Genomic DNA, 13,886 nt, shown 5'->3' with positions numbered 1-13,886 from the left:
TTTATGCTGCTGAAGGAAGACTGTGAAGTATCTGTGAGCCCAGAGTTAAAACTTATATTGTGTTTCTTCAAGTTAACAACAAGGAGAATTAATTTAGACATTAAAATATTTCAACAAAATACTTCGCATCCACTCAGATTTCAGAAATGTAACATTTAGACATCTAATAATGCTCTAAATACTTGGAGGTGAAAATCGAGTTTGTGGTAATGAATTTCAGACAAGATTTATCAATGGTGACAAGATGTGATACTAAGGCTTTGCAACCCCTTCCAATTTGAATTTCACCCTCTTGATGCTCAAATGTGAATTACTTAACTGCCATTTTGCTGCAGTCCCAGCAGAATTACTAAATTTCTCAAACCAAAATGTCCGCAAGAAAGACCCAAACCTCCCTGTCGCTTGCCATTTTAACACTCCACCCTGTTCTCTTGCCCACATGTCTGTCCTTGGCTTGCTGCATTGTTCCAGTGAAGCCCAACGCAAACTGGAGGAACAGCACCTCATCTTCCGACTAGGCACTTTACAGCCTTCCGGGCTGAATATTGAATTCAACAACTTTAGATCTTAAACTCCCCCTCCCCCCATCCCCACCCTGTTTCTTCCCCCCCTTTTTTTTTCAATAATTTATATAGATTCTTCTTTTCCCACCTATTTCCATTATTTTTAAATCTACAACTAATACCTTGTCAGTCTTTCCACCCCACCCCCACTAGAGCTGTACCTTGAGTATCCTGCCATCCATTCTTAATTGGCACTTTTCTTAGATAATATCACCACCTTCAACACCTCTTTGATCCTTTTGTCTGTGACATCTTTTGATTATCTGCTCCTATCACTGCTTGCTTGTCCCCACAACCACCCCACCCTCAACTTCTCTCTCCCCCCGCCCCCCCACCTTTGACCAGCTTATATTTCACCTCTCTCCTAACTATACTTCAGTTCTGCCGAAGGGTCATGAGGACTCAAAACGTCAACTGTTTTCTTCTCCACCGATGCTGCCAGACCTGCTGAGTTTTTCCAGGTAATTCTGTTTTTGTTTTGGATTTCCAGCATCCGCAGTAGCTTTTAGCTTTTTGTTTTTATCACTGCACACAAGGAGATGGACAAACAAATACAAGTTGCTACAAAAGATCTAGATACCAACGATAAAATTCATAGTAATAAAATGCGTCCAGATTAAAGATTCACATCAACCTTAAATTTAGATTTAAAGTTGCAATATTGGCTTAAGATGCATTGTGATATTATTGTCTGCCATTTTACGATGGGTGTTACTTTGTATATTTATAATGGTCAATGTTGCAAAAGAGCGCACATCTCCCTGAGACTAAGTGCTGTCTCAGGGAGATCAGAGTTTTTTAAACATCAAGAATAGACAAATAAAAAAGTTATTAACATGTCCCCCTCATGTGATGATGTCACACGAGATGGGACATGTTAATAAAAAGGACATAAAGTTTATTAAACATTTTTAAAACGGACATGAAACCTCATCCGCCAGTGGATGAGGTTTGACGTTTCTTCTATTCCCTGCTGGGGCTCCTGGCCTGCCCGCCAGCCTTAAGGTTGGACGGGCAGGGCATTTAACGAGCTTAATTATCCTGTCAATGGCCTCAATTGGCCATTAACAGGTCGACGGGCGGACAGCTGATTTCGCTGTCCGCCCGCCTTCCTCAATATTGAAACGGACTGGGATGACATCGGGGGTTCTTCCCGACGTCATCCTGCATCATTTTCGCGTCGGCGTGCGGGCCCCACCCACAACTCGCCGACGGAAACATTCTGGCCAATGAATCTGAAAATGCTTCCATTTTCACAATGCTGTTCTTTCCCTTGACAGCTTGCCAGTTGTCAGAAATAACAACCCACAACCATATTATTTAATGCTCACTTATCTTTACCAATCACAGCACTGTCATCACTCATTCTAGTAAATACAGATATAACTCAGACTACAGCATATCATGATGACCTGTGAAATGGGCAACATCATGTTTACTCACCTGTTATACTTTTCCCAGCTCCGATTCACTCTGTAGGAAGTTCTGAAATGCCCACTTCTGCAATGGTACCGGCAACATTAAGACAACAGTGTGCGGGCTTCTGACCCAGCCTCTTTCAGAAACGCTGAAAATGGTCAGTGCCAGAAATGGAGGCGGGAATTCTGGATCCACACTCCAGCTGCTTTTTTTGTCTGCCATCATCCTTTTAGTCCTTTTTCAGGAGGGCAAAATCACTCCCAGAAAGTTATATCAATGCAATAAATCTTTGCTAATTGGAACTTCTCAGCTCATATCTTTACTCAGAATTTTTGTCATTCAATAGAATGGATAGTATATTTCTCACTATTTTGTGATCTGTGCTTTTAATGATCAGCATATATAAGTGAACAATAAAAATACAAGTCAAAAATCACTACAGATACTATAGAAACAAACATAATTAGTTGTAATGCAGGAGCGAACCTTCTCTACCATCAACTCTGGATACTGCATACACATAAGAATCATTAAATTCAAATCAAAATTTAAACAAAGGTAAAAAGCAAGTACTTCTCCAAGTGCAATAATTTTGTTAGACTTCAACAGAACTTTTGCTATTCTTCTATAAACCATGTTTTTTTCTGTGTTCCTCACTCTCAAATTTATCACCATTTTTCAACTGTTATTTAGGATCTATTTAATGAAAACGCCAATTTCAAATCAACAGTACTACGCATAACTGCCAATTTTATGCATAACTACATGTTGACTACTACCTTGATGTTAAACCAGCTCTAGATTGTCTGATTTCTATCTGAATTGGAAGTAAAAATCGTTAAAGAAGAAAGGTGATGAATTTGAGATGGCGAGTTTACTACCTAAACAACCACTGAATCAGGTATAGAAAATTAAATAACCCCGTTTCGTTTTTAATTTTATTTGCAGAACCAGTTTCTAATGTCAGTGTATCGTCCAACAATTCAAAACCAGTAGAAAATGTTGATACTGTTTCATTAACTTGCAATGCCATGGGTTCTATACAATCACGGATATGGTATAAGGATAAGCAAGTTATCAAGCATAATGACAGAATAATAACATCTCTGGACAACGTTACGCTGACTTTAATCAATGTTAACAGACACGATTCGGGAACATATAAATGTAATGCAAGGAATGATTTTAGCATCGAATCTGGAGATTTCAAACTGCAAGTTAATTGTAAGTACATAGGGAATTCAAAATATTAGTTTGTATTTAATGTTAGTGATTATTTTAGTTATAAAAAACACATTTTCTTGATTCCTTTATGTAGATGGACCAGAGAACGTCAGTATTGCACCGTCAGGGCCAGTAGAGGTAGAACAGGGGCAATCTCTTACATTAACTTGTACTGCCGTATCAGTCCCACCTGCTACATATGAATGGTACAATGGGAGTCAGCTGTTAAAGGCAGGAGAAACTTATAGCATTGAACCAATAAACTCGAATTCTGGTGGGAATTATACGTGTCGGGTAAATAACAACATAACTGAGATAAGCAAAAACACTACCGTACAGGTAACTGTACAAGGTAAGTAAATGCTTCACTATATATTTCACCAAGATCTCAACAAAATTGTCACACTGATGTGCTTTATTTTATGAATGTATTTCTATGCCGTTCTTTCTAACTTAGTAACAAAATAATTTTCATTAAGATTTTTATAATCTTATAGACATGTATGTTATTTTAATTTCTCCAATCACATCTATAACAACAACTTTTTCTCAAAATTGATTTAAATATTTTGGTAGCCTGCTCTCAAGAACAGGTGTTATTGGCCATCAACTGTGTGAAAATGCTGTTTGATTACAGGTTCTGTTCTACTGCCTCAACGACCTGAGATAATTTACTACAAATTGCACTTTAGTTCATGCGTGTAGACTATCTTCTGAATTTTTGTGGGCCCAAAGGGCTTTTACTTGATCCTCATCCTTGTAAAACACAAACTTAATTGTTCCAAGAAGTTCAGAAAAGTCTTTGCAATTTAAGACAAGATGCTAGAAATACAAAGCAAGTTAATTTTATAGTCCAGTAGGTAAGTTTACTTGGGCCTCGGGTAGGTCACTGGGGGGTTGTGGGCGGGGGGAGGATGTGGAGGTGGGTAGCTTCCATCACTGGCCCCTTTTGCAGGTCGGGTTCCCCACTAAGGTGTGCTCCCCTTCCCCCCCACCGATGCTCTCTCCATGCCTTGCCATCATGACTCCCAAGCTCCCTCTTCCTCCTACCCTCCAGGCCTCCCCTCTCGACCCCAGTGTCAGACCCTGACTTACCTGGTCCTGTGGACTCTGGCACTTTTAATGGTGGGATTATTTGTAGACCCAGCAGTTGTCACCACTGGGACTACAGAACTACTGGCCAATCCAAGCTCATTAATCACATGCCAGGTTTGAGAGTTTATGAACAAAATGGAAAGTCTGCTGAACAGTTGTGAACATTCTGAAAAATGAGTGTAAAATGTTTTGACACCTCCAAATGTCACTATTAGATGCCGTAATACAATGTAGATGTGTTTTTAATGCAGTGAGTTATCATACATTAAAAATGATTTGACGCTCACATTGACCAACATTAATTGTTCACATTCATTATAGTACTTTTCCCAATCGAGAAAGTATCATAATGCAATAAAAATGTTACAAAATGTAAAGTCAGAAGGTGCTGTTATCTTAACTACGGTGATTTAAATGGCCCGGGCTGGTTTTTAAAAAAAACATGCTTTTGACACTTCAAAAAAATCGAACCACCTGCTCCTGTCCATTGATTGGTAGGCACTCTGCTTTGAAATTGAAATGAAAAGGTTCTGTTCTTTCCCTCTCAAAGAGTATTTCATTGTTTGCAAGCTGTGGCCATTACAAATGCTTGGCTGAGTTTCATGCCTTAATGGGTTTCAGCAGAGTAGGCATTCCATTCACCTGATAATTAATGACAGTTTCAAGAGTTGTAACAACAGATTGTAGCTTTAATGTGATTTCTAGTTTGTTGCCACAAGCTAATAGGATTATAAGTATACAAGGCATTTTTCCACATGGCAGGGAAAGAAATGCATTCTCAGTCTCAATTTTCATGTTGGGGTTGGGTGCTCAGAGATGGGAGATTTCCCAGCTGGACAGTTCTTTAACACTTCTTTCACAGCTGGACAATTCTTTGACAGCTGGGCAGTTCTTTAACAGTTATTTAAGAACTAGACAGCTCTTTGACAATTAGACAGTTCTTTGACAGTTTGACAATTCCAATGATTTTGTGTGTAAAAAGTACATAATCACGTTCGCTTTTAACAATCCCAATGGATGCCTTGCCTCTCCCAAAGGTATTCCGGGACCCTGTTCAAAGGGGTGCCTTACCTCTCCAAACCTGGCTATCCAAACTAATCTACTATGGATTGCAACGGTTCAAGAAGGCAGCTCACCACCACCTTCTCAAGGGCAATTAAGGATGGGCAATAAGTGCTGGCCCAGCCAGCGAAGCCCACATCAAATGAATGAATTAAAAAAAGGTCCAGACATCCTGTTACCCCACATAATCTAAACACACTCCTGGCCTTCCAAATCTCACTTCAATGGAGGCAGCTAGTGACTTAAACAGCCAGCTGCCTCCACGAAGAACGCATGCACGATCCCGGCCCGACTCCAGTCCTACTCCCACGAAAATGGAACATGCCGTATTCAGGGGCAGGACTTATAGTTTTTGGCCATTTCCAGGATTTTCACCACGACAGAGGGCCTCTCCATCATAGCAAAAATCTGGGCTAGTGTGTTTTGATGAAGGCAGTGAGAGATTTATTTTTTTTCCCCAAGGAGTTTAAAGTAATTCCCATTGCTATTGTTTGCCTCCTGATGTATATACATAATGCATATTGGGTGAGTAGCTATGCAGCATATATGGGGTGGCATGGGTGATCTGAGGGGGCTTGAGCTGGTATGGAAGATGGATGAGGGGTAAAGTTTAGGGGTCCTTTAAACAATGTTGGGTGCTGGGTTGCTGTGTTGAAGAAGAGAGCCTTCTAAGCGGCCGGTCTCCACACCAACACTCCTCACATACTCCATCATGAGTCGCAAAATGCACTGCAAGCCCAACCCTTGCATGAAAAGATAGAAATGGATTTGAAGTCACACATGGGTCAGGTGTGCAGTTTGCAGCCCTGAAAGTGCATGGGTCGGGTTTGCCCTAGCCTAGACGAAAATTTGGTTCATAGATCAAAGGTTAATTAAATGGAGCAAATGGATTTGGCCTTAAAAAACATGCTCTAGTTCTACATGCGTCCCATGTGTCTCCATATGTGCCATAGCAGAGGCTGGAATTTGCAGTCAAAGTAGAATGTTTATTACAATAATATGTCTTTAAAATACAGGACTTCTAGTTATTCTTTCACCAAGGATTTTAATAGAATCAAAACTTCTGGCCCTGGAAAAAGCTACATAAAGCTCAGCATGTGTAAAAACATTGGGTTTAAAATGGCACCAAAAAGTAAACACGTTCCATGTAGATGGTCGCATTATTGGCTATCTTTTCAGTTCTCTTTTTATCTGACAAATGGTTTAGAATAATTTTGTACCTGAAACAGTGGGAAATGTATTTCGAGTTGAGTATTGGTTAGTCATGAGTAAAGCAAAGGAGCATCAAAAAAGTCTAGCACATAGGACAAGACGCCTTAGAGATTACTTAATATCACTTCAGCTTGACACCACATGACTCCAGGACGTTATGAAATTGGATTTTAGAAGTGCCAGAGGTGCTCTTGGAAGTCCCCAAACACATTTGAAATGTTTCGCTCAGATTTTACTGATGTTTTCACATCGTAATTACTTCTCTCCAAGCTCACTCTTACAATCAGCACATTGAAAATTTAGAAGGAATTTGAAATTTGCATGTGCAGATCTCTCATCTGATCTTGAAATTATCATTCACAATCAGGTAGCCTAACTCACTTAGTACCATCTGTAAAACCATTCTGCAATTACCAGAAATCAGTGCATATGTTTCTAACCATAGCATCACATGCATGTTAATATATGGTGCCATAATATGTAATACTTGATACATTGCATCACATAAATGGATAACAGCAATCTGTCAGAGCTTAATTATCTGAAGTATATGCCAAAGTATTTACAGCACTGTATCAGGCCATTTGACCCAACTGGGCCAAGCTGGTGCTTAGGCCCCATACATGCCTCCTTCCACCCTTCTTCATCTAATCCTATCAACATAGCCTATATGATTAACCAAGACATGGGGGTAGATTTTCAATTTGCTGCTTAGACATAGAAGTATATAGTGAACCAATCACCAGTTAAACAAAGCCATTCAGTTTTCATTTCCATTGGAGGGTATTCTAGTGGTCATCGTTTGGAAGAGTCCTCATCCTAGAATATCTCAATTTAAAAACAGTGGGGAAGAACATCAAACCAGAGACAAAGAAACCAGGAACTCAATACTACCGGCCAAACATGCAAATTTCTTAACATGCATCGTGTTTTCCAAGATAAGTTTTAAAATACTGCTTTCCAGTATGGCACTCTAGACAGTCAATTGACCTTGATACCACAGCCTCAGCAAGGGAGATTTTCATCAACATCTCTCCTTGTATGTTAATGGGAACAGCAAACATTTCACGAGATGTTCTTCAGGCACATTCAGGAATTTCCAACAATCAAAAAGCAAAGCAGTAGCCAGCCACATCTTTTTAATAAAAAAAGAGCTTTCGGTTAATTGATGTGTGCTCCTCTTGCCCATTCTTTATTTTATTTCTTGGTGGTAATTTTCACTTTATTCCTTACCGTGTCCCCTTTAGGTGACTTGGGTTGTGACACCCTACATGAATTCCTAAGTCAGCTAAATGTGATTTTAACCGTTTGGGTCATGTGTGTCAACTTGATGGTGCTATTATTTTATTGTTATAGTAAAAACTGCGAGCCTACTTATTGATTTTGGTTTTAAAAAATATTTAATAATGAGTTGATCACATCATTTCACTGTGTAGGATTTAACCATGCTTTATAACTCTAAAAATTAAAGGAGTACAATTGCAGATCAAAATCAATATAGTTTCCTTATTTACATTATTCTAATGTATTGTCATTGTGTTCATTATTTTTTTCCAGGAAAGCATAAAATGGAAAGCAAATTGTCTACCGGTGCCAAAGTAGGCATAGCTTTGGCAGTTCTTGGTTGTGTTGTTATATTGGTGGTTGTCACAGTTTTGTGCATGAAGAAGAAGTGCAAAATATTCAGGTAAATCTATTATATTCAAATTTTACAACCATCTTTATTATTTTTCCCTATACATGTAGTACCATGATATTGAACAGATTATTTTCAGAATTAATTTATATTTCATATCCCAAAAGTCAGAATTTGTAGAACATGGGCTGAATTTTACCGACTCCCAGGAGGTGAGAAGTAGGGGGGACCGGTTGGATTGGCTCCCATGTCCTGCCATTGGGAAATTTTACCAATGGTGGGACTGGAATCAGCCTTCTTGTCCACCCCTAACAGGAGGGGAGCTAATTTCCAAAAATTAAAGGCCTAATTAAGAGGCACTTAATGGGACCATCAGCATTTTGCCTACGGCGGATCAACCACCAGCCCCCACAGCAGCCCCCCCCGCCCCCCTCACCCCACCCTTGAGGAGACTGCCAGTTAAATGGAGGCGACCTCCCAGCGGCATCCTTAGGGAGATGGCTTTTTAAAGCAAAGCGGGGGACCTGGGCAGAGAAGGCAGCCCCTGTGGCCCCGAAGATATCACTGGAGGCATTTCCCACCTGCCATTCGGCCTTGGAATTTTGAAAATATTTTCTTTGCCTACCTTGTGTAGGCTGCAGGGTCCCTACCTAAGCAGTGTCCACCACTACTGGCAGCCCTGCTGAGGCTGCTGGCCCTCTGATTGGGCTGGCATCTCATGAGGGTGGGGGAGGAGCCATTTAATTAGCTGCTGCCCATAATATTCAAAGGGAAGTGCTGTGGGCTGTCAACCCTCTGCCAGCTGTCATTTATTATATATACCCCATATATTCTCTTCCCCATCCCCTATCACTATCTTTTCAAACCAACTTGAGTGGTGGAACTTTGCATCCAATTGAGTTCTGCTCACATTATTTTGTGCTGGCACTAAAGCTAAGTACTAAGGTTATTATGGTTCCATTAAATACATGTTTTTACTTTGATCTCAATAAGAGAGTTTACATGATTCTTGTTCAGTAGAATATATATGGTTTCACTTCAGTATTTTGGAGCTACAAATTTATGGTCCGTTTCCTACTTGTAATTCAATTTAATTTTTGTTTTATTTCAATATTTCTTTTATCGCAACACTCAGTACACAAATTCCTAATAGTTACATCTGCAGGCAAAGGGCATTACTGCTAAGAAGCATTTATTTTCAATGAAGGCATCTACTTGCATAAATGGTGCAGAATTTTACAGTCCCTCACCAACGGTTTACAGAGGTGGGGGGGCGAGGGGCCTGTAAACTTCTGTGGGTGCCCTTCCTGTTGCCTACCCACCCGCCCAACCTGGCAACAATGTTATGAGGGCAGGCAAGGCCTGCCCACCCTTTCCCCAGTTGAGGCCCCTAAGTGGTCAATTTGTGGCCACTTAAGGGCTGCTTCCTGCCTGGCCACATTTTTTAGGCCGGCAGTCGTCAATCTTGCGCCTCTGGAAATTCGGACATCATGTCATTGGGTCAGCTATCCGATGTCATGAGGCTGGCCTGCAATTTCACGGAAGCCATGCAGGGCCAGAAGTGGGAAGTCTGCCCACCTTCTGAAAATGAGCAATAACTGATGAGTAAAACACTTGAGGAAATTTTCTACAATTTTATGAGCATGTGCAATTTTACATGCTCTGCACAGGCTGAATGGGCAAGAGCGAATCTCAGCGCCTAAGTAAGGGCAGCAACCAGGCTCTACAATAGGTGAGAGTAATTTGCCCAATGAGAGAAGGTGGAGGCAGTAACTGAGCCTGCTGCTATAAGTGAGGAGTTTAAAGTTTTGCATCTTTCATGGCCAAGGGGGGCTCTAGGAGGATGTGATAGTTCAGTGAGTCCTACAGCCGTGGAGGATCCTTGAAAGGGAAGTGTCTAACTGCGACTTAGAGATCACTGTACCCATGGGTATTGTTCATTCTGAAGAAGGCTTCTCCAGTGAGGAGAATAACAGTGAAGGAGGGAGAGGACAGCAGCTGGCTCAGGGACAGCTGCAACCTGCTGACCAGGCAAGTGAGACACCTTGTGCAGGGCAGAGAAAACCATCACCAAGTCCATCTAAGGAGAAAACTTCACCCTGCGGAAGAGTTTACGGGCAGTGGCTAAACCACCTGCAGCTATCAGAGCATCAGTGCCTTCACTGATTGCTGAGAGACAGTGGCATCTCTGTGCGAGATGTTTGCTGGGGAGATGAGTTCAAACCGCAATGGAGGCAACCTGATGCCTGCTGCTCTGAAGGTGTACTTTTATGTCTAAGTCTCTTTCCAGGTAGCGGCCAGCGATCTGGTCAGGATTTCACAGGCTATGGAAACCTATTGCATCAGGGTAGCAACAGATGCACATTTTAGGAGAGCTGGCAACTTTATCAACCACACAAAGGGTGCAGTAAATCAACCCAAGACAACCAGAGGGTTAGGTTACATAGTGGGGTTCCCCAGAGTACAGGGAGTTATAGACTGCACAAATGTAACCATTTAAGGCTCCCACAGGCCGGCCAGGGGCAATTGTGAACCTGAATGTCCAACTTGCATGTTACCACCAACACAGAATCACGCACGTCTGTCCACGGTACCCTGGAAGTTGTCACGATGCCTACATCCTCAGGCACTCACAGATTCCATGGGTCATTCTCCCTAGCACTGCTATTGGAGGGATGGATTCTTGGCAATAAGGGCTATCTGCTGAAGAGATGGCTCATGACCCTGGTAAGGAATCCATGAACTCTGTCTGAGCACCAATACAATAAGTTCATCAGGACCACCATTAAAACGGGATTCTACTGCCTGGACTGAGCTGAAGGCTCGCTGCAGTATGCACCAGCTTGGGATATTTTGTGGTGTAATGCACCCTTGTGATCCTGAGGGGGAAGGACCTGGCCGAAGAGTATCTTGATGACCAGCCAATGTCCCCAAATGAAGAATTTTAAGAGGATTCATAAAATGACAAAGAGGGTCTAGACTGGCCAACTGATAAACCTGAGGGACAACAGGGAGTGGGAGCTAATAAGACTCGCAATGAGATACTTCACTTGAGGAGGTGGAGGACTTTGATCAACAGCATCTGAGCTCCACAGTCTTCTTATCTTCTACCCCCTACGAGCATTTTACATCAACATAACTAAAGCCAGGATCTCCTATCTCAAGGCTGAAGAAACCTATACATAAGATGGCTGATGCAAACGTCACTGGAAAGCCATAGGCTAGGTGCCTTTTTCCAACATCCAACCATGAAATCCTTCAACAATGACATGTCCATTCTTGGTCAAAGCATTTAATAAAGATCCTCAACACAATCTCTCACACTGCAATGTGAAGTAAAGGAACACCCATGATCACCCATGTGTGGTTGTAGTTCATTTCTTAATGCTTTTCTGCATGCTGCAGCGTGGTGCTCCCCACTTCACTGCCAATAGTGCTGGAGGCAGGCTGCCTACCTTGATCCCTTTTGCCTGTGATGATCTTGGCAGACATCCTCTGGTCACCTGAAGTTATGAGGGCCCTGATGTTGTCAGGGACAGTCTGCATAGTGACAGGAGCTTCCTCTTTGCTGCAGCACCTTAGGGCGCTGTTCTCACTGGCAGAGGGCAGAAGAGCCATTGTCATCATCAGGAGAGTCCTGAGAGGAGACCGCAGATGGAGACAACTGCTGGTCATCTGCCATCGTGTAGTCCAATTGCTTACCTCCTTGCTTACTTCAATGGAACATGGTCCTTGTAGGGAATCCTGGTGCCTCGTACCCCTCTCACTGTGACGCTGGCAACTTGAGCTCAGTGATAAGGCAATGGAATACAGATCAACACACATCTCAAGCAACTACTGACTGATCTGTTGGATCTCGCTTTCCATGAGAGTCACCATTCTCTCAATGGAGAAAGCCATGTGTGCAGGCTACAGGAACACTCATGGCCTGGATGGACTCTTCCACTGTCCTTGCCAGGACAGGCATTCCCTCTGAAAGCTCTGCCAGATCCTCACGCACCTTCTGCTATACGTCCAGTATCTGACACCTCACGGATGACTCCAGAGGCTTGACATCAGCCTCAGGCTTAGCATCAATCTGCTCTTCCAAACTTCTCTGTTACAGCCTCCAGCATCTAATCTGGCGTGTGTGGAGCTTGATTCAATTTATGACTCACATTTGCCAGATGCACACCGAGGTGTAAGTATCTGAGCTGATGGATGGTGCAGAGTGTGGATGGGATGGTGCATCCTCTGAGGCTTCCTCCTCTTTCTCAGAGGTCAACACTGGCCCTTTGGAGATGGTGGCTGCTGGTGTCAGTGACTGACCTGTTGGATAAGACAGATAAGACAGAAAGATTAGCAACAATCCTCTCCTCAGATGAAACTCCAAAAGCATTTTCCGCATTTCTGAAACACACCTTCACCTTTCAACCTGTGACACAGATTGACACCCCCTAGCCTTTGGACAAGACAAGCTCATCCTTCCCACTGCCACCTGAACACCACCAAATTACCTCCCCATTGGTCATGCAATGGTCACTCTTTCTCTCACGCACCCCCCCAGCACTAAGTCCAGCCTCTCCATGGCCAACAGATCTTCAACCCTGGTGACTGGTCAGCTGAAGGATGTCCTCCTCCAGCAGCAAAAATTGAAGGTTGGGTATTCCCCAACAGTCCTCAACCTCTTGTAGGCCCTCCACTCTTGAAAAGTCAATGGAAGAATCTCCATCGTCTCAAAAAAGTCTCCTCTCTGCAGAGATCATTTCTTCATGTTTGAGGCCACAACCTACACTTCCTTACTGCACTGGTTGGAATTGCTCCTCGCTCTAGGCCCTTCATTTCCTTTGACCACCTCCTAGTCCCCCAATGCCATGCAGGGTACAGAGGCTCCTCGATTATGCAGTCTGGCCAGTAGACATTCACTGACCAATTTCCCATGCACATCACCTGCAGACCCTCCCATGTGTTTGTATCCACATTGGGAACTAGGTTCATCACTCAACCCTGCGAAATGAAGAAGATTGTTCAGCCCTCGTAAGACGCTGCAGCCAGATTCCCTGGATGATCCATGGCTGCTGACCTCCTCTGCTACCTCCATCCAGGGTTACTTCGTCTGGCATGGAGGTCTCCTCTTCAAATCCTATGGCATAAGAACATCCCACTGTTCAGTTACAGCTTGGAAGAGGGCAGGAAAGGAATCATCAAACGTCAGGCCGTCCGGCTTTCATTACCACCACAGCTACTGCACTCTAATCCATTGTGGGAGCACCCTGGAGAAGCAGTTTTTATTTTCTCCTATCTTATCCAGGGGTGGCACAGGTTGCAGCTGCCACAGGAGTTACCACGATGATGCCTAATGTTCAGCCCTCCAACTTGGCCTAGCAAGAAGAATCCCACATCAAACCTAGAGCCATTCATGATCAGAGGACTGACCAATAAAAGTGAAATTATAGGTATGCATGAGAAAAAAAACATGTGAAGGTTTGGCAAGGGGTGCAATAGGGAGTGGAAAAGGTTGATCTTGCTGACATGTCCAAGTGTCTGGTGGGTTGTACTATTGGCTCTCCTTACTGAATTAAATTCCATAAGTGACTGCCTTCTCTCACCCATTTCGCACTACAGGGGGATAATATAGCAATTCTCAGTGGTGGATACCCTCGAGTGTCAATGCTCTCAGTAAGTCACAATGCATT

General features: G+C 42.8%; 1 protein-coding gene across 3 annotated transcripts in view; it reads left to right on the top strand.

Moving 5' to 3' along the window:
• Positions 1-13,886, top strand: part of LOC144671643 (cell adhesion molecule CEACAM5-like) — an 86,415-nt gene that overhangs the window by 43,193 nt on the left and 29,336 nt on the right. For all 3 annotated transcript variants that reach the window (XM_078533649.1, XM_078533648.1, XM_078533647.1), the window contains 3 exons: positions 2,931-3,206; positions 3,301-3,558; positions 8,133-8,262. In XM_078533649.1, the coding sequence (XP_078389775.1) occupies positions 2,931-3,206; positions 3,301-3,558; positions 8,133-8,262 (664 nt within the window). The remainder of the gene's footprint in view (positions 1-2,930; positions 3,207-3,300; positions 3,559-8,132; positions 8,263-13,886) is intronic.

This window comes from Cetorhinus maximus, chromosome 33 (assembly GCF_964194155.1).
Source record: "Cetorhinus maximus chromosome 33, sCetMax3.hap1.1, whole genome shotgun sequence".
Lineage (NCBI taxonomy): Eukaryota > Metazoa > Chordata > Chondrichthyes > Lamniformes > Cetorhinidae > Cetorhinus > Cetorhinus maximus.
Note: the sequence above shows the minus strand (reverse complement) of the source record. Positions and strands in the feature narration are given on the sequence as shown.